Genomic DNA, 20,964 nt, shown 5'->3' with positions numbered 1-20,964 from the left:
TGGCGACGGCCATTTGGATGGTATGGACCCACAAAATGTGGGTACCTACGGCTGTTTTGCCTTATCATCAGCTATGATAATAAAAGGCTTGTTTTATTGCTCTCCTGGAATTCTCTCTGGGCTAGTCCCCTACAGCAGAAGTAGATGTTTTTCTGAAACTCCCTGGCTTCCTCCATTATCCAGCGGATATTGGCAATTTGGTCTCTCGTTCCTCTGCCTTTTCTGAACCCAGCTTGGACATCTCTTACTGACACAACTTTCGAAAACGTCATTAGAACCAAACCAGTCACTTCTCAAACCTACTTCTCTCAGCCTCCAGGGGGCGCTCTCTCCCATTTCGATCCTTTGGCTTTAGAAGGGACCCGGAAGCAGGCGGTGATTGGCTGTTCCTATCCTGCCGGAACTTCCGGTGGGCCTGCTCGAGGCCTCCAGGCGGCTGAAGGGAAGCAACAGGCTTCGGGGAAGAAACCCGACCGAGGGTCTTCTTTGCCGGTGGGTGAACTCGCAGCGGGTGGAGGGTCGTGGATTAATGGGGGGGAGAAGCGCTGAGACGAATTACCATGGATGAACTATCTGCTTTGATAGAGAAAACTAGTTGGCGGCCTCTTTTAAAGACCAGGCTTTTTGGTTGACCTTTTTCAGGGAGAAGAGCATAATGTCATCAGTGTGAGCCGAGATAGTTGGCAGGTTTGGTTTCAGTAGAAGATATTTATGAGTAATATTACAGTTGGAGAAGCAAAGATTTCACTGATTGTATCAGACGTCATGGTACCTTTTCTGTTTGTTTTTATCTGCATTTTTAAAATTCGATTTCATATATTGTTTCCCTCCTTCACTGTTCATAAATGAAAGAGAGCTGGGGTGAATGTCTGAAGGTACAGCATCTTCCCTAGGGGAGAATCTCCATTGGTTAGCGTTCTCCCTAATACAGGGTTCATCTACACTGTAGATTTTAATTCAGTTTGAGATCACTTTAACTCCCATGGCTCTATGCTGTGGAATCATGGGGGTTATAGTTTGGAGAGGATCTAGCATTCATTAGCATAGAAGGCTAAAGACTTTGTAAAACAGACATGGGCAAACTTGGGTCCTCTAGGTGTTTTGGACTTCAACTCCCACAATTCCTAACAACCTACTGGCTGAAGTCCAAAACTCCTGGAGGGCCTGTTGTAAAACTACATCGCATTGAGCCATGGCAGTTAAAGTGTGGTCAAACTGCATTCATACTACAGTGTAGATTCTTCCTTGGTTGACTGGGCTTTTATTTATTTTATTTACAGTGTTTATACCCCGCCCTTCTCACCCCGAAGGGGATTCAGAGCAGCTTACAGAACACACACATAGCAAACATTCAGTGCCATTTATACAATTAGCAAGGACAGACAACACAAACAGAGGTAAAGACATTTTCCCATCTTATTTCTGACATCTTGGAGACTGTTCAACTCTGGCCACAGGGGTCTCTCCATCTTCCATGCTGAGTCCTCCCGATAGATGTTCTTAAGGGCGACTAAAATCGGTACCTATTTATCTACTCGCATTTCTGCTTTCCACCTGCTAGGTGGGCAGGTGAACTGGGGCCGACGGTGGGTGCTCACCCTGACCCGAGCTCAAACTGCTAGCCTTCAATCAGCAGGACTTTCTGCAGCACAGTGGTTTAACCTGCTGTGCTAAGCCTGGCCCCTCTTGGAAGAGGAAGGAGGGGAATCAATCCAAGACAAACCTGGAGTCACTTTTTGGTCTCACTCCTCTTCTCCGTAAGTCATAGAAACATAATTGGAAGAGACCCCAAGGGCCATCCAGTCCAACCCCCTGCCATATAGGAACACAGAATTAAAGCACCTCTGACAGACGACCAATCCAACCTCTGCTTTGAAACCTCCAGAGGAGGAGATTCCGGAGCACTCCGCAGCAGTGTATTCTAGTGCCAAGCAGTTCTTACCATCATAACAAGTCAGTTTAAGATATGTATTTTGTAGAAATACATGTTAATACATGTATTCTATATATATAAAAGAGTGATGGCATCACGGCAATTCACAAAACAACAAAAGTACAGGGCCCCCAACCTCAAAATTTGACAACACAACCCATCATCCATGCCTCAAGGTTGATACAACAAAAAGAAAAGAAAAATAAAGTCCTAATTAGAGGGAGAGCAATAATTTTTTTTATCCAATTGCTGCCAGTTTAGAGGGCTAATCTCTGCCCACTTGGTTGCCTAGCAACCAAGGGACAGCCAGGTTTCAGTTAGGGGACAGGGAGATTTAGGCCTCACTTAGACTTCTTCCACAGATTATCTAATTTGCACTGGATTATATGGCAGTGTAGACTCAAGGCCCTTCAACACAGCTATATAACCCATTTATAATCTTATATTATCTGCTTTGCACTGGATTATCTTGACTCCACACTGCCATATAATCCACTTCAGTGTGCATTTTATACAGCTGTGAAGAAGGGGCCTCATATAATCCAGTTCTAAGCAGATAATTTAAGATTATCAATATACAGTAGAGTCTCACTTATCCAACGTAAACAGGCCGGCAGGATAAGTGAATATGTTGGATAATAAGAAGGGATTCCGGAAAAGCCAATTAAACATCAAATTAGGTAATCGTTATACAAATTAAGCACCAAAACATCATATTATACAACAAATTTGACAGAAAAAGTAGTACCATGCGCAGTAATGCTATGTAGTATTTACAGTGGAGTCTCACTTATCCAACACTCGCTTATCCAACGTTCTGGATTATCCAACGCATTTTTGTAGTCAATGCTTTCAATATATCGTGATATTTTGGAGCTAAATTCATAAATACAGTAATTACTATATAGCATTACTGTGTACTGAACTACTTTTTCTTCCAAATTTGTTGTCTAACATGATGTTTTGGTACTTAATTTGATGTTTAATAGGGTTATCCTTAATTCCTCATTATCCAACATATTCGCTTAGCCAACGTCCTGCCGGCCCGTTTATGTTGGATAAGTGAGACTCTACTGTACTGTATTTACAAATTTACCACTAAAATATCACAATGAATTTAAAACACTGACTACAAAAACATTGATTATGAAAAGGCAGACTGCATTGGATAATCCAGAACATTGTATAAGCGAATGTTGGATAAGTGAGATTCTTCTTTAATATGAAATAATTACTGGGATAGAATAATGCAGAACAATATAATCTCTAAAACCAGGACAGTAAATAAACAGGTGAATTCCACACAGGAAACAATCGGGGCCAGCTAACACCTCCCAACAAAGTATTCCCATCATCAAAGTCTGGCAAATCCTGTTTTCTCAGGGCCACAGACAGTAGAAGCACATAAAATATCGCAAACAACACCACTCTGAAAACAAGGGAATTACAGACAGGAAACAATCAGGGGCAGCTAACACCTCCCAACAAAAAATTCACTCAGGGAGGAAACAGCCAGGCTTTAAAGCTGCAAGGCCATTACATCCTAATCATTTTTCCTAATTGCAGCATTCATACTTGCCTCCAACAAACAAAAAAAACCAATCAGAAATATTGTATATTCACAACCTTTAGGAAATAATATCCCCTGATGGCGCAGCGTGTTAAAGCGCTGAGCTGCTGAACTTCTGGACCGAAAGGCCACAGGTTTGAATTGGGGGAGCGGAGAGAGCCCCCACTGTTAGCCCCAGCTTCTGCCAACCCAGAAGTTTGAAAACATGCAAATGTGAGTGCATCAATAGGTACTGCTCTGGCGGGAAGGTAACACCGCTCCATGTAGTCATCCCACATGACCTTGGAGGAGTCTAAGGACAACGCCGGCTCTTCGGCTTAGAAATGGAGATGAGCACCAACCTCCAGAGTCAGACACGACTGGACTTAATGTCTGGGGAAAACCTTTACCCTTTACCTTAACTACCACCAATTCCTCAATACTTTATTTCCCATACCACCAGACTTCGCCACAGCAACGCGTGGCCAGGCACAGCTAGTTTTATATAAAGTTTATGATGATTATGTGTTTTTAGCTATGTTGAGCTATGAGAGGTGGGTAAAAAAATAAAATAAATAATAATATAAAGTATCATCATCATTATCATCATCATGGAGGTGTGGCACTCTCAGCAGCCTGGCTGTTACAGTCAGTGATGAGGATGATTAGAAATTGCAGTTGAACACCATTCGTACGGCCACATTGACTTTGTCTGTAGTTGTTGGAGTTCCTGACCTTTTGCTATGCTTGCTGGGGCATCTGGGGGTTGTTAGCTATTCTGATAACAGGATTCCCAGCCCTGTTATAAGGTATAAATTGAAAAATCGATATGGCTAGGAAAGCCATGGCTCTGTTGCTCCTGCCTTCTGGCGAGTGGGTAACTATCTGTTAGGTATAATAATAATAATACATTTTATTTATTACTCTAGTCTCCGGATGTTTCGAGACAGGGTACAACAAAGTCAAAAACATGATCGTAAAATGTATATGATAACTTACATAGCTAAAAGCAATAATATAAAAACAGCAAACACAGATACAGAATTGAAATATAGTAGCAATAGAGCATAAATCAAAGTCATGATTGAAAATTGATTGGCCAGGCCTGCTGGAAGCAATGGATCTTCAATTGCATTTTAAATTCCAGCAGCTTGTTTAACTGTTGGTGGCCTTCCGGCAGGTTATTGTGCAGTTGTGGGGTAGCCGATGAAAACGTCCTCTGGGTTCTGGCGGGTTGGAGTAAGCCTCTATTCTGACTGTGTGAGTCCTGTGGTTGGCATGCCAGTCCCGCTGTAGAAGCTCAGCTGTTTCATTTGGATATTATTACCTCGCTGCAGGCATTCTGGTGGTCCAGCAGAATCACTTCTCTCCCTAGCCTGCGTCTTCCTGGGTTTGCAACAATGGTGTCTGTCACAATGGGTAAGGCTGATTTCTCTCTCGCTCTCTCTCTTTCTGTGTTTGTCTTTGAAAGGGAATCCAGGCAAGTGAAAATACAACAGAGATCCCAAAGAATAGGAAAAGACGGTAGTGGGGTTGCTGCAAAGGGCCTGCTTTCTTTGTTTATGAGTTCGTTGGCTATTGAGCTGAGCTTAGATATGTAGCAACAGCTGCGTATTTGAAGAATTCAAGTCAGGAAGCTCATGGAGGACTGCCTAAAAGAGATACCGGAACAGCAGCTAGAGTAAGACCAAGGAGTTGGGAAAGAGAGAAATAATCATCATTACCCGACATTCATTCTCCCTCTTCCCAAAAACGAGCACTGTTTTTCTATATTAAACAAAATTCTTGTTTGGCTGCCTTAAACCTGGTAACTGCTGTAGCATGTGGTGGAAATAAAAAATGAGGGACCTGAGTCCTGAGGCATATCCAGCCTTCTGACTTTCTTACATGGCCACAGTCCTTTTCCCATGGCTCATTTTTAAATTAAAAGATTTATAAAATGAGCATAAATAAAACAGATAGCTACTAATAAAGTGACCTTTATATCAGATGAGTCTCAATAACTTTTTTGTTGATATTGCTGATAATTTTTAAGTGACTAATACCTAAAGTATATGGCTTTTTAATGAAATGACCATAAATATAAATGGACACAAAAATGAGCTGGAAGTCAGCCTTAATCTGTATCGGATAATCCCTGGACCAAAGTTTCCTCCCCTCACTAGAACACTTTTTTAAAAAATGTAAAATCAGAAAAAAAATATCCCGGGGGGGGGGCTGAAACTTTTTTTTTGCGAATCATGAAGAGTAGTTCCATAACGCAAAATAATTTAGAAAATAGGCTCCATTGATAAACTTCAGTGGGCATTCCAGACACATAAACTTCAGTAGACATTCATGAGGATTTGATTAATCAGTCAAAATTCATGAGTAAACCAGGGTTTTTTTAAACCTGAAATTTGGGGGGGGGGGGGGGGGTTGAACTCCTAAACCCCTTACCCCTTGGCTACAGCTCTGCCTGTCAGTGACACCTTATGCTGATTGCCGCTCAAAGATGATTCTTATTTTTACATTTTGGTTGTCTGCCTACTTTCTTTTCTTGGTGTCCAACACAAAAAGGTGAGATTACAGTGTTCCCTCACCTATTGCTGGGGTTAGGTTCCAGGACCACCCGCAATAAGTGAAAATCCGCAAAGTAGGGACACTATATTTATTTTAATATTTATACATTATTTTAGTAGTTATACACTATTTTAAGTCTTTATCAACCAATTGTGTGTTGATAAATCGCCTCCTTCTCCTCCCCTTGCCGCTTGGGCTCCTTTTCTCTTCCTTTGACTTCTCCTTTCTCCCTTCCTTAGGCTGTAAATTGTAATTTTTTATTATTTATAATAGTCTTTTAGAGTTTATTGAAAAACCACAAAACAGCAAATCCGCGAAAAGTGAACTGCGAAGTAGTGAGGAAACACTAATATTTTTAGAGAAATTTTCATTTTTTTCCCCAGCAACATCAGAGTGGATCCAGTTCTTCAAAGAAGCTGGGATTCCCCCAGGACCTGCCGTCAACTATGCTGTCATGTTTGTGGATAACAGGTGGGGCTGTTGATAGGTGAAATAACACTGGAACAATTGACTGATATGCTTTCTATGCTTGTAGTGCAATTTGAGAGACAGCCCTCAGAGCCTCGTAAACAAATCTGACTGATCTCAGATAGCAAAATTACTCAGGCCCCATTTAAAATTGTCTGAAAATGTTTTCTCTTTTCTCCCTCTGCAAACTACTCAAGTAGCTCAAAAATGAGACTAGACTTTTGATGTTGAGACAGGTAGGGAACTGAAATGTTTAAGAACTTTGCACAACAGGAAACCGATTGGCTAGATTCCTATAAAGTGGGGAGTTCTAGAGTCCAGAAGCAGTTATTTGCTTGCCTTAAATTTTCCTTAAAGTTGGCTAGAACAGCCTTCCTTATGCCAGCCCATCCTGTTAAGAGTGTTAGTAAATGTCAGGGAACTGTGGGATAGGAAGAGGGAGAGATGCTCCAAGTCCCCTCAGAGAGATGAGGCAGGATGTAAATAAGTTTTATTATTAGTTTTTATTAGAGACACTTTATCATGAGATGCTCCACCATCACAGTATGTGTGTTTCTGCCAGGATCCAGAAGAACATGTTGATGGACCTCAATAAGGAGATCATGAATGAGCTGGGCATCACCATTGTTGGGGACATCATTGCGATCCTTAAGCATGCCAAAGTGATATATAGACAAGTAAGTTCCTCTTGTGTCTTCCCCCTCGATGGATTGTCACCTTGCCGTGGTGAGGGGGCTTGCGTGTTCCGATGAACCTGTGGGCACTGGAGTGATGCACTCCCAGGAGTGGCCGCAGGGGAGGTTCCAGACCAAGCACAATCCGAAGACCCAAAGACCTCAACGGCGGAGCAGGCGGAGGATAACATGGTACATGTTACAACGGCTGTGAAGGCGGAAGAAGGCTGCAACAGACTGAGAAGCCACTGTCGTTGTGTTAACCACACCACTGCTGGAACCTCACTCTGTGAAGACTGTGTGTTGACCGGCCGTGCACCGACCTCCACACATTAAAAAAAATCACGCACAGGCGTCTTCCAACAAAAATAAAAACAAACCTACAAAAGTCCCATGGCGATCAGCGAGTGGCGACGGGGGCAGGACTGTGAAATCTGGAAGCCCCTAGTCACAGACTGGCACATGGGCGGTGGATATGGACTCAGTCGTTCTACCTCAAGGACCGAGGCAGTTGAGTAGTCCGGCAGCTGTATCCATGACTGAGCAGCCCTTTTTAGGATCCGCTCTGCTCACCCCACACGGGGAAGGGGCTAGAAAAGGTGCCCTAAACATAGTCTGCCTCTCCTACCCTGACTGGACTGCCGCGTCCAGAGGGGTCACCACTCTGCGGCCAAAAAAGAAAAATGAACTTTGGAACATGGAACGTACGGACATTGTTAGATAACACTGACAGCGAGCGCCCCGAACGCAGGACTGCTCTCATTGCAAGAGAGCTGGGACGCTTCAAGATCGACATAGCAGCCCTTCAGGAGACCCGGAGAGCAGGAGAGGGGCAGCTGAAGGAAGAAAAGGGAGGCTACACCTTCTTCTGGAAGGGACTACCTGAAGAAGAGCGAAGAAGAATACACGGAGTTGGCTTTGCTATCAGAAACGACCTGGTGAAGCACCTGACTGAAGCACCCACTGGCATCAACGAACGACTTTCAACCCTCCGAATTAACCTTGCCAAAAACCAACAGGCAACCATCATATGCGCCTATGCACCAACTCTAGATGCTGACGAAGACATCAAGGAAAAATTTTACTGTCAGCTGGATACCATCCTATCGGAGATACCTAAGGAGGACAAAATCATCCTCCTGGGGGACTTTAACGCAAGAGTCGGAAGGGACTCTGACCTGTGGCCAGGGATCATAGGAAAAGACGGGGTCGGAAACAGCAACTCGAATGGCATCTTGCTTCTCACCAAATGTGGAGAGCACAACCTTGTCATCACCAACACGCTCTTCCGCCAGAAAAACAAGCTCAAGACATCATGGAAGCACCCTCGGTCAAAGCATTGGCACCTCCTGGACTATGTTATCACACGTGCCAGAGACCGCCGCGATGTGCTTCTCACAAGAGCCATGACAGGTACTGATGACTGCTGGACAGACCACAGGCTAATCCGATCCACGATGGCTATCAAGATCGTCCCCAAACGCAGACTCCAAGGAAGGAAAACAAGGCGAAAAATGAACACCCAAGCCCTTCAGGTGCCCTCCAAACGAGCCCTTCTCCAAACAACACTCAAAGATCATCTACCCACAGAACACCCCGAAAATGTTGAGGAACATTGGAACAAACTGAAGACCTCCATCATCACAGCCTGCGAAGAAAGCATTGGATACCTAACTAAGAAACATCAAGACTGGTTTGATGATAACGACAAAGAGATCCAACAGCTGATTGATAACAAAAGGAAAGCCTTCCAAACATGGCAGAGAGACACCAACTGTGCTGCCAAGAAAAAGATCTATGCCAGTGCAAAAGCCGAGGTCCAAAGAAGGACCAGAGAACTCAAGAACATCTGGTGGACAAAGAAGGCTGAAGAAATCCAACACCTTGCAGATACCCATGACGCTCAGGGATTTTTCAAAGCCACAAAGATCATTTATGGACCAAGAAACCATGGCATACAGCCCCTACGCTCATCAGATGGAACCAAAATTCTGAAGGACAAAACATCAATTGCACTACGTTGGAAAGAGCACTACCAGAACCTGCTGAATCGCAGCTCCAATGTGGCCGAAGAGACCCTCTCACAAATCCCGCAACAACAAACCAGGGATGAGCTTGCAGCACTGCCTAGTTTGGAAGAAGTCAGCAATGCCATCAGCCAACAAAAAAACAACAAAGCTAGCGGACCTGATGGGATTCCCGCTGAAATCTTCAAAGAGGGTGGACCTGAGCTGATGCAACAACTCCACCAGCTTATTGAAAAGGTGTGGATGACCGAGAAAATCCCAGCAGACTTCAAGGATGCCACCATCATCACCCTTTTCAAGAAAGGGGACAGAACAGACTGCGGGAACTATCGTGGTATCTCCCTTCTAACCTCCGCCGGGAAAATCCTCGCAAGAATCCTTGCAAACCGCCTTCTCCCTGTCTCAGAAGACACCCTCCCAGAATCCCAGAATGGCTTCCGCCCCTCCAGAGGAACAGTGGACATGATCTTCACTGCTCGACAGCTCCAAGAAAAATGCAGGGAACAAAACCAACCTCTGTACATGGCATTCATTGACCTTGCAAAGGCATTCGACACAGTGAATCGCAGCGCTCTCTGGACCATCCTCCAAAAAATCGGGTGCCCTGACAAATTTGTGAACATCCTGCGGCTCCTCCATGATGACATGATGGCAACAGTCTTGGACAGCAACGGCTCCCAAAGTGACCCATTTAAGGTTGAATCAGGTGTCAAGCAGGGATGTGTTATTGCCCCCACCTTATTTTCCATCTTCATCGCTATGATACTTCACCTTGTTGATGGGAAGCTTCCCACCGGAGTGGAAATCATCTATCGGACAGATGGCAAGCTATTTAACCTCAGCAGACTGAGAGCCAAAACCAAGGTCACCACAACATCTGTTATAGAACTCCAATATGCTGATGACAACGTAGTCTGTGCGCGTTCAGAAGAAGACCTACAAGCCACTCTAAACACCTTCGCAGAAGCATACGAGAAGCTCGGCCTCTCACTGAACATCGAGAAAACCAAAGTGCTCTTCCAACAGGCACCAGCTAATCCCTCTGCAAAGCCAGGAATACAGCTTAACGGTGCAACATTAGAAAATGTTGACCATTTCCGCTACCTTGGTAGCCACCTCTCCACAAAAGTCAACATCGACACTGAAATACAACACCGCCTGAGCTCTGCGAGTGCAGCATTTTTCCGTATGAAGCAGAGAGTGTTCGATGACCGGGACATCCGTAGAGAGACCAAGGTGCTTGTTTATAAAGCCATTGTCCTCCCAACCCTGCTCTATGCCTGCGAAACGTGGACTGTGTACAGACGTCACACCAAACTCCTGGAGCGCTTCCATCAGCGTTGTCTCAGGAAAATCCTGCAAATCTCTTGGGAAGACAGGCGGACAAATGTCAGCGTGCTTGAGGAAGCAAAGACCACCAGCATTGAAGCGATGCTCTTACGCCATCAACTCCGTTGGACTGGCCACGTTGTCCGAATGCCCGATCACCGTCTCCCAAAGCAGCTCCTCTACTCTGAACTCAAGAATGGGAAACGGAATGTTGGAGGGCAGGAAAAGAGATTTAAAGATGGGCTCAAAGCCAACCTTAAAAACTGTGGCATAGACACTGAGAACTGGGAAGCCCTGGCCCTTGAGCGCTCTAATTGGAGGTCAGCTGTGACCAGCAGTGCTGCGGAGTTTGAAGAGGCACGAACGGAGGGCTTAAGGGAGAAACGTGCCAAGAGGAAGGAGCGTCAAGCTAACCCCGACCGGGACCGCCTTCCACCTGGAAACCGATGTCCTCACTGCGGGAGAATATGCGGGTCAAGAATCGGTCTCTTCAGTCACCTAAGAACACACGCCCAAGATACCAAGGTTGGAAGACCATCGTCCTCGAACGTCGAGGGATCGCCTAAGTAAGTAAGTCTTGTGTCTTCAGCAGATCTATGAATGAGGACCTACATTCTCCAGGGCTGGATGGTTCTGGCAACCTAAGCCAGTGCCCAGAATTTTGATCCATCACTCTGAGCCCAGGACCATCCTCAATTTGCTCCTCTCTGGTCCTTTCTTGTGGGAGATTTTCATATAATAATGAGAAGACAAAGAAGGGTTCTGCTTCTCACCAGTATATTGTGGCATCCTTATGTCCATAGGAAATGTGCAAAGCTGCAACAGAGTCAGTGACCTCAAATCAAGCCACCTTGCAGTCCGAACTCCGCAGAAATGCCAACAGTGGTGAGTATGGGAAACAAATGGTTTTCAGAGTAGACTGCTGACATTTCCTGAATTGCATTGATACTTCAGTGAGGCTATGATGCTGATATGGTATATGTACAGTCCCACCCCTGTCATCACAGGACCAGTACCCATGGTTTCCTTTATTCTTGTATGGGAAAATATGTCCTGTCTATGCATCTTCTAGGTCCTCCAGCGTGACTCTGTGGTATTCTTGGGCCTTCATATCCATAGAGGTTACTATTACACTATGTAACACAATTTTTGTTCTTGGGTTATAAATGCCATTTCCTAAATAATTCCATCATAAAAACATGGAAAATTTTATTAAACTGCAAAAACCTTGTTTTTGCGGGACACCCTGCATCACATTTTACTATAGTCTTTCAGTGAATATCTCACTGAGTCTCAACCAATTCAACGTAGTTTGTGGCAGCCACAAATATGAAGTTTCTGAAGTATAACAACTACTTTCAACGTAAGTACCGCACAATTAAACAGAAAACAACACTTTTAAACCAGGAACAGAACATTTTTCAAATTTTGTTACATAATGTTATCCACAGTTTCATTATCCACAAAAAGTCTAGGAACCTATCCCCTGCAGATACGGGGGTTGTGCTGTATTGAATTAATCCATCCATCAAAAATAGTATTTTTAATTCTATGGATAGTTTAGTTGCATTTTAACATATTGTTTGTATGTTTTCATATCTTTGTATGCGCTTTTATCTGTATTTCTTTTACATTTTGTGTGTCACATTCAACCACAGTTTTGGGTGAATGTACTACTGCCAGTGGTAGTAATAATATTTCCAGCGTAACTGATATGCTTGTACGAGACTATGTCCCTCTTCTCTCAAACTGGCCATTGACCGTAATAAAGTGAGCTTGCACTTGAACAACAACACTACAATAATGTTTCAGAAGCTTTTAAATCACAAAACAGTGTGTGGTTTCTTAAAAGCTACCATAAAGGTACCATTAAACTTTTTATTTTCTTTATTATAAAAGTCTTTGACTGTTTAATTCTTCTGTTTAACTGTAGTTTTTTGGGTTTTTTTGTTTTGTTTTGTTTTGTTTTGTTTGTTTGTTTTGCTGAATGATAATGCATGATCTGAATGCCTTGGGCATGTGGGATAAAAATACTGTGAGTAGACAATATCCCAGACCTTGCAGTCCTCTGTACTTCTGTTTCTTGGCTTATTTCTACTGTTTCTGCAGCTGCCACCCGGATGATTGCAAACAGCTTGAGTCGGGACTCTCCTCCTTCCACTCCTGTTCGGAGACCCGACAGCAATGCCTCTAAAATTTCTGTCACAGTCTCCAACAAAATGGCTGCAAAGAATGCCAAAGCAAGTGAGTAAGAGGAGGGTTTGATGAGAAGCGTCAAGGGACAGCTTATGGATTAGGTCTCAATGACACAGTGCCACTTGGAATATGACAAAGTCTTGAGGATGGTGCATGTTTGTTATCTGCTGTCCCATTAGGCATAATTGTAACTTACTGGAAGATGGAGTTCAATTCAACATTACCAGGAATTTATTTAAAAGTGGTTCTGTAAAGGGGCCCTTTATTTAGTGGGATAATGGGATCTCATTCCCTGGATGTCTTCAAAAAGAGGCTGGATAGCTACCTGCAGGATAGCAGGATAGCAGGATAGCTACCTGCTAAGGATGCTCTAGTTCGTTGAGGTGGGCCTCCTTATTTCTGACCTCTTGCAGCTGCCACTCTCAGTAATCCTGGGACCGAAAATTCCACAATCCCAGTGAAGCGGCGCCGTGTCACTGCAGAGATGGAAGGGAAGTACATTGTCCACATGCCAAAAGGAACGACACCCAAGACCAAGAAGATCCTGGAGCAGCAGGCAGCAAAAGGTACCAAGGTCACTTCCCTGTGGGAATGGCAGTGGGTGTCCTTTATTATTAGGATATGACAGGAGAAGAGTATGCAGATGACTTATGGCAGGCTCATCATTTTATAATTACAGATTAAGATAACATACTGAGCAGAAAAATATGGAACAAAGCAGATTTTGCTTTTGTCTGATGTTTCGACAAGTGCTTGGAACATGTCGATATCGCTTTTTGATGTTAGTTTCACTAACTGGGTTCCCAAAAGAAGTGGGCAAAGTGTGCTCCAAGAAGCACATATTGTAGGCACCCCCAAATGAACAATGGAGCTTGTGGCCATTTTCACATTTAGGACTTCCCTGGGCTATTTTAGGCCCAAAAAAGGTGTTTTGTAAAAAAACAGGATGTAAACAGGTAGTGACTTCCAGACATTTCCTGTTTTCAAAAAAAAAGGCCTCTCATGGGACTAGAAGTGACTAAAAACATGATGAAAATGCCAACTCACAGCACCCCAAGTGCATAAGGAAACATTCTGGGATAAAAAAATTCTTTTTGTTAGTGGTTTTGTAATGGGATTCAGCCCCCCCCCCCCCCCCCAAGGATAGGGACCTTGAAGTTTCTTTGTAAAACACCTTTCTTCATTTTCACTTCACTTCTTTTATGCAAATTTTGTCTGTTTGCGTTCCTCCCTCCACTTCCCAATCATTGATAGGCCTACAGAGAACGTCGGTTTTTGATCGGCTTGGTGCAGAAACCAATGCAGACACAACTACAGGAAGTAAAGTAAGAGCACATCAGGGATGCCTCTTTTACTTTTTGAGTTCTTTGAGTTTGCACCTGCACTTGGATCCCTCCAAAGGAATGCAGTTTAAAAAGCAATAGATGGGGTTGGGTTTTTGTCTGTGATGTATTTCTCTTAGCCTGAGATGGGAAATTACTTTCAAATCAGTGGGGATTGCTCTACTATGGTTTTTATGCTCTCTGGCATAGCCTAGCTTTAGACGGTTTCTCTTGAAGGGTCTCTTGATTGGCAAATTATTCATTACAATGCAATGGATGTATTCTGCTCACAGCAGCATCTCTCACAGTTGCACACTGCATGGTGCAGAAGCACCTTGCACTTTACTTGAGTTGTGTAGTATTGCTTTTTTGCATGGGCACCATATGGTGCTGGCATAGCTTATGTGAATATTTACACCAAACTCAGTGGATGTTGGATTGTGACCTGAGAGTGTGGCTATACCTACACACACGCTTACTTGACCACTTTTCACCAAAGAGAAGGGGTATATAACCCAGGGCCCTTTGACTAGGAACTGCAATAGCTTAAATGATAACAATAACAACAACAGCAACATATTTATATCCTGTTTTTCTCCCTCACGGAACCCAAAGCACCCTACAACATATTAAAATTATGTAAACAACAATCCAGATACATCAATCATCAATATAAAACATCATAAAATAAACAGTTTAAAAGAACAATAATATACATTCACATTCTTGTGGTATCATGTCAGATTATATTGCACTTTGTTCCAGTCTATAAACAGTTATAGTTTCTTATCATTCCAGCTTAGCTTCCTTCATTAAACACCTGTCTAAACAGGAAAGTTTTTAATTGGTTCTTGAAAGACGAAAGGGAGGGAGCTGTTTTAATTTCTTTTGCTTGGGTGTTCCATAGGGTCAGGCATCCAATGAAAATGCCCTCTCCGTCATCTATGTCAGTCGCATTTGCGACGGTGGTGGAAGTCAGGCATGGGCAAACTTTGGCCCTCCAGGTGTTTTGGACTTCAACTTCCCAGCTAGCTTACCAGCTTTTAGAAATAGTGGGAGTTGAAGTCCAAAACACTTGGAGAGTTGAAGTTTTCCCATGCCTGGTGTTGGCAGCAGCTGTAAAGAAACCAGTAGCATTACAACTGCTTCCCCTCCATGTCATCCCTTTCACAGGACACACGTAAAATTCAGGTCACTTGTTGCCCTTCTCTTATGTGGTCTGAGAAATATCTATTTTGGATTGATCCTCCAAACCAGGGGTGTAAAACTTGTAGCCCTCCAGATGTTTGGGTATTTAGTTCCCAGAAGCCCTAGCCAGCTTGTCCAATTCTGGGACGCGAAGTCCAAAACACCTAGAGGGCCACAAGTTTGATGTCACTTTTCCAGACATAAGGGATTGGAAGGGGCCTCACTGGGATCCTCCTGTTCTTCCTTTGGCTCACTCTGGTATCTTGGCAGCCCACAGGAGTGTTCAGCCGGTTGGGGGACATGCAGGAGGCAGAGGAAGACAAAGTGAGTGAGGATGATGATGATGACAGCTCTGTCTTGCAATATGCCGGAGTGCTGAAGAGATTCTCCAAGCCACCCAAGACCAAAGAGAGTTCCAAAGCTGGGGTGACAGTTAAAGCAAAAGCCACCAGCTCCGAGCCCAAGGCAGCAGTCACTCCTGTCCTGTCTACTGCCATCCAGCGGCTAGTGAAAAAGGGTCCAGCAGGCCCTATGGCTCCCATCAAGGAAAAGAAGCCAGTGTTGCCTCCACCAAGCTATCCTGCCAAAAGACTGGGCAAACACTCTCTGCCCACTGAAGCCCAGGATAGCAGAATCACCAGCTCCAGGAGCAAGCCTGACTCCAGGTTCCGGATCACTATCAAGAGAACTTTGGGGAGCTCAAAGGTAAGCAGCACCACGGAGGCTCCCAGCGCCCAGATGGACAACACAGAGACAGTCAGCGTCTTTAAAAGGCTGGGCAGGAAGACTGTATGAGCCCCACCTTGCATGTTGGCCACAAGTATGTTGTGGAATCCTGATTGGAGGGGGTCTCCAGGCAATTTGAAATCCATGTGTTTGGTTCCTTTCATTTTCACCCCTAGTTCAGCAACCCACCCTTCATGTCAGTGTGCACCACAAATGTGCTGTTGTGGTTCTTCTGGGCTGATCAGTCTTGGTGAGGACTCATTCTGTCCAATTATTAGGGTGGGCTCAGCCTTTCATGTTTGAGCAGGTCAGGGGGAAGGGAGCTATGTGTAATCCGTAACACCAGAGCAGGGCAAAGACTGAGCATGGTCCAGAACGGAGATGAGAACAGATAGCATCTTGGAGAGAAAGCAAGACATCCTTGCATAAGCTTGAGGGGATCCTAAACATCCCTTTCTGTTGTTTTTTTCTCTGCAGGTCTTTGCATCTTCCTAGGAAGTAGTGTCTCCTTGAGGGACTCCGTAAGAGAGGCAAACACTGGGCTTGTGAGATGCAGGAGAGGCCTTTATCCTTGTCCTTCCTTCTTTCCATCATCTTTTCATTCTTCCCTTCCTGAACTTTTCATCTGCTGGGTCCTGGTATATCTGTAATCCAGGAATGGCAACAAAATAGTTACTGGTAAATTCCCTTCGGGGGTCCCCGGATCAGTGCATTTAGTAAACACTGTCCCAGTGCCAAATCTGATCACATGGTGGACATAGCAGAATTCTGGTTGCTTCTCTTTAGGTTGCCATGTTTTGTGCTGCCCATTCTCTGGCTTTAGTTGCTGCATGTTGGATACAGGATACAGTTCAGTGGGGGCCATCATGCCACATTGGTTGATGCCATTTTTCCGGCTCAGATTACTGAAGTGCTCTATTCTGATTGGAAGGGTGATCTTTCCCTCCCAGAGCACTTTCAGTTAATTCCCTGAGCAAACCAGAGACACAATCAGATCAGAAATTGTTCCTGTTAATTTGAGAGCAAAGCCCCTCTTACAAGGTCCTACCCACATAAATGTGAGCTTATATATACATGCAGTATTAAAGATATTTAGCTGTCAGGATTTGGAAATCTGAAAGGCCCGTGGCAGGGAGCAGAAGAGGAGGAAAACACATGGTAGACCCTCTTCTAGGGCTCCTGCTCCATGACTTGCCTCCTGTTAACTTTTAGCAGCCATATGTGGAGAGAAAGGAGCAGCAGCAAAGGACCTAAATCATTGGGGTTAGCGGGTGTTAGGTTGTCTGTGCCTGCAACCTTAATCTGAAGTTGATGGTTATCAGTTACACAATTAAGGACCTAGGAGACTTTGGGATACCTGGGCATTGTGTGTGTCGTGTAGGAGCCATATTTATTCAAGCCGGGTGTGTCTTAACTTTGTGTGTTTTCCACCTTAAGGATGGTAAATTCTCCCTTCTGTTTATGCAGGAGCCTCCAAAGGACAGCAGTTTAAGGTATGCAGGGTATCTCCTTTTCAGGTTGTCTTTTTGTCAACACAATTCAGTAGTACGAGATGGTGGCTTTGAGTGATGCAGCCATCCTTTTGTTGACATGGAGCTTGACTATTGCAGTGAATTTGTTTTGTTGGCAAACAGGATATTGACCAGGCCTGCAGGATATGTACATTCTTTCCTTCTCCCTTCCTTCCTTCTTTCCTCCCTCCGTCCTTCTTCTCTCTCTTGTTCCACCCAGCAAGGCATCAGGATATTGGGGTAGATATCAGGCCTTAATTTTGCTTTGTGACCACTCTTTCCCTCTTGGCTTCCTCCCCAGCAGCCACTGCCAGAGCAACATTCTTTAAATGGGCTTCCAATTTGTCCTTAGATAGAAACCACTTCCTTTTGAGGTCCTGGGGTATCTTTGCACTTATTTAAAACTAGGCATCTACTCCCATGAATTCTGCCATGAACTGTTAGAGAACATGTTTCTTTACTCTAGAAGATAGGTAGTAGTCATGTTGGACCAGTGATTTTTTGGAGAGGTTTATTAAATAATTTTAACAGTGCTGGAAAACTCACAAAATAATTACTAACTGGGGGGAGGGGTTTTTTTAACCCTACTTTTTGAGTCAAGGAAATTTGGGTGTAGCCTTGTACTATTTTTTTGGAGTCAGTTATATTGGAAAGGGGGAGAAGCTCTTCCCTCTTGTTGTCTGAATTTGTCCAGGACCTCTCCAGCAGAGGTCACAAACACTCTCTTGCAATAAAAGTGTCTCTCCTCTTTCATAGCTCAAGCATCTCTTTGGGGTTCCTCAGGAGGGGGACTGTACCCCCTTAATGCCACACCTCAGGGTCTGACAATCCCACTTTATACACAGAAAAATGCAGATTTAATTTGGATCTGATTTGTGCAGGGGGGGCACTTGGATAGTATTCATGGGCGGAGGGGTGCCACATTCAAACTAAACATGTCCAATGTACGGACACACTGAAATATTTTTTGAATGCCTTCTATTCTCAGATTCCTATAAGGCTCCCAACTCATCATTGGGCTTCAAATCAATGAGCCTCACAAAGCAACATTTGATAATCAAATTGGAAGTACCTGTTGGAGAACTGTAGGGTTCCCCTATGTTTGCTGCTTTGAGCCCCTTGGAATACAAATATAGGGAAGGTTTATGTATTTTTATTTTTTATTTTTATTTATTTATTTCCAATATTTATATCCCGCCCTTCTCACCCGAAGGGACTCAGGGCGGCTTACAACACTGGCACAATTAGATGCCTATACAAAATCAATCAACAGTACATAAAATAAATTAAAAACAATTAAATACAATATAAAATTACAGTATATAAATTTTAAAATATATGTGCTCAAATCCGTTCATCCGAAAACCTTGTGCCTTATCCATAGGTCAGTCTGTGTCATCTTTATCATTTATTTGTTAAAAGCCTGGGCACATAGCCATGTTTTTAGGGCTCTTCTAAAGCCCAAAAGAGTTGGAACTTGTCTGATCTCTCTGGGGAGGGTGTTCCACAGCCAGGGAGCCACCACCGAGAAGGCCCTGTCTCTCGTTCCCACCAGCCGCATTTGCGAGTGGCGAATGTATTGTTTATAATATAGGTATTTGTAAAATCGGCAAGACTGTCATAATACAGGGTTCCATATCTGTAATTTCTTTCTAAAAACATGAAATAGGGCTAAGAATGACACTTTCTTCCTTGCCACAGAGAAGAGGAAAAAAAATGATTTGATTCAAAGGCAGCTGCATCATTTCCAATATGGAAATGGTGCAACAGTATGGATATTCACACTGACTTTCAGTGAACCATTGGACTCATTTAGGATAACAGATGATGAGAGGAGACCCAATTCCGTGACTGATTTGGAAAGTAGCAAAGCAATGCTTTATGTCAGAGGAAGATAAGGTGTGATCCTATCACAAGTATATCTCTGTTAACGAAGCAGATGTGTTCCAAGGTGTTATTTCTCTAACAGAAAATTTGGTACCAGATGGAGAAAGCAAAGAGATTGGTTTCTGAACACAGAAGAGTGGGTTTAACATGTTTTAGCATACTTTTTATCAAAAACTAACAATATGTGTATGTGAAATGTAACTGCCAAGTCAGGTGAACCTTAGGTAAAGGTAAAGGTTTCCCCTGATGTTAAGTCCAGTCATGTCTGACTCTGGGGGTTGGTGCTCATCTCCATTTCTAAGCCGAAGAGCCGGTGTTGTCTGTAGACACCTCCAAGGTCATGTGGCTGGCATGACTACATGGAGCACCGTTACCTTCCCGCAGGAGCGGTACCTATTGATCTACTCACATTTGCATGTTTTCGAACTGCTAGGTTGGCAGAAGCTGGAGCAACAGCGGCCGCTTACCCCGCTCCCGGGATTTGAACCTGGGACCTTTTGGTCTGCAAGTTCAGCAGCTCAGTGCTTTAACACACTTCGCCATCGGGGATCCTCAGGTGAACCATGAATAAGTAAAAAAAGCATTTTGAATCTTTTTGAGACCACTTGAGACCATTTCTTTCATATCATATATAGGGATAGATTTTGCATTCTCCAGCATCCATTTTTTATTCCTATTTTGGCGGCCAAGTGTATATGTTTATGCTTTTTCAAAGTACTGTCAAAAAAAAAAATTCTGCCTAAAAATAAGAAAGAACTCCAGTACTGTAGAGCAGTTTAACAGTGGAATCACAACCTCTGGGGAAGCCTGCAATAGATGTGGGTGAAACATCAGGAGAGAATGCTTCTGGACATGGCCAAACATCCCAGAAAAAAACACAACAACCTTGGAATCGATGGTGGATTATTTTCCTTTGCTCACCATTAAAGAAATTGGGTTGACATCTTTAGTTGCATATTTGTGTATCATTGAGTTTGGACTAATGACCTATGTGGTCCCTTCCAGATAATATCCTATGATTCCAAGGAGGAATTTTGACTTTTAAACGTTGCAGGTCTCTTAGCTATCTGCTTGTCCAGCCTAGACAGGTCCATAGTGGAGTGTTCTGTGAGATTTCACAGAGTGGTCCAAGCATAATACAAATGCTTGCCACACAGCTGTATAAAATCCACATCGAGCTGGGTTATATGGCAGTATGACTCAGAAAACCCAGTTCAAAGCAGATACTGTGAATTATTTGCCTTGATATTATGGGTTATATGGCAGTGTAGAAGGGCCCACAGTTAACCAGAATTCAAGCAATGGGGGAAATCAAAGGGCCCTTCCAAGGTGAATTATATATAGCTGTGTGGAAGGGGCCTCAAAAGTCGCTGTATATAAGGAAAACGGGAAACTATAGCTAAATGTACTTTTGTTTACCAAATATTGATTTTTTTTTTTACAAAACTCTACAGTATAAAAAAAAATCTTAACTATGAGTTTGTTACTTTTTCCAATGTGTGGAGACTTTTGCAACACACTATCAATACAAATAAAAACACAAAGCTTTAAAATAAAACAATTACATTAAGTTTGTCTTTATTGGCTTTTAA

General features: G+C 43.6%; 1 protein-coding gene across 2 annotated transcripts; it reads left to right on the top strand.

Moving 5' to 3' along the window:
• Positions 1 to 343: 343 nt before the first annotated feature.
• Positions 344 to 18,240, top strand: cunh19orf47 (chromosome unknown C19orf47 homolog). Of its 2 annotated transcripts, XM_062962769.1 has the most exons (10): positions 344 to 492; positions 4,820 to 4,901; positions 6,428 to 6,515; positions 7,075 to 7,189; positions 11,346 to 11,427; positions 12,652 to 12,786; positions 13,152 to 13,304; positions 13,993 to 14,063; positions 15,519 to 15,953; positions 16,452 to 18,240. In XM_062962769.1, the coding sequence occupies exons 2-10, from the start codon at positions 4,883 to 4,885 to the stop codon at positions 16,467 to 16,469; spliced, it is 1,116 nt and encodes a 371-aa protein (XP_062818839.1). In that variant the 5' UTR covers positions 344 to 492; positions 4,820 to 4,882; the 3' UTR covers positions 16,470 to 18,240. The 2 variants fall into 2 exon arrangements, with proteins under 2 accessions (XP_062818839.1, XP_062818838.1); XM_062962768.1 differs by having other exon boundaries at positions 15,519 to 18,240.
• The last annotated feature ends 2,724 nt before the right edge of the window (positions 18,241 to 20,964 follow it).

Source organism: Anolis carolinensis, unplaced genomic scaffold (assembly GCF_035594765.1).
Source record: "Anolis carolinensis isolate JA03-04 unplaced genomic scaffold, rAnoCar3.1.pri scaffold_10, whole genome shotgun sequence".
In the NCBI taxonomy this organism is placed as follows: Eukaryota; Metazoa; Chordata; class Lepidosauria; order Squamata; family Dactyloidae; genus Anolis; species Anolis carolinensis.
Note: the sequence above shows the minus strand (reverse complement) of the source record. Positions and strands in the feature narration are given on the sequence as shown.

Bases quoted from the DNA above. Each gene is read 5' to 3' on its own strand.
- cunh19orf47 (XM_062962768.1), top strand. The intron at 7,190-11,345 runs GTAAGTTCCTCT...TTATGTCCATAG, and splicing joins CCAAAGTGATATATAGACAA to GAAATGTGCAAAGCTGCAAC. The intron at 13,305-13,992 runs GTACCAAGGTCA...AATCATTGATAG, and splicing joins GGAGCAGCAGGCAGCAAAAG to GCCTACAGAGAACGTCGGTT.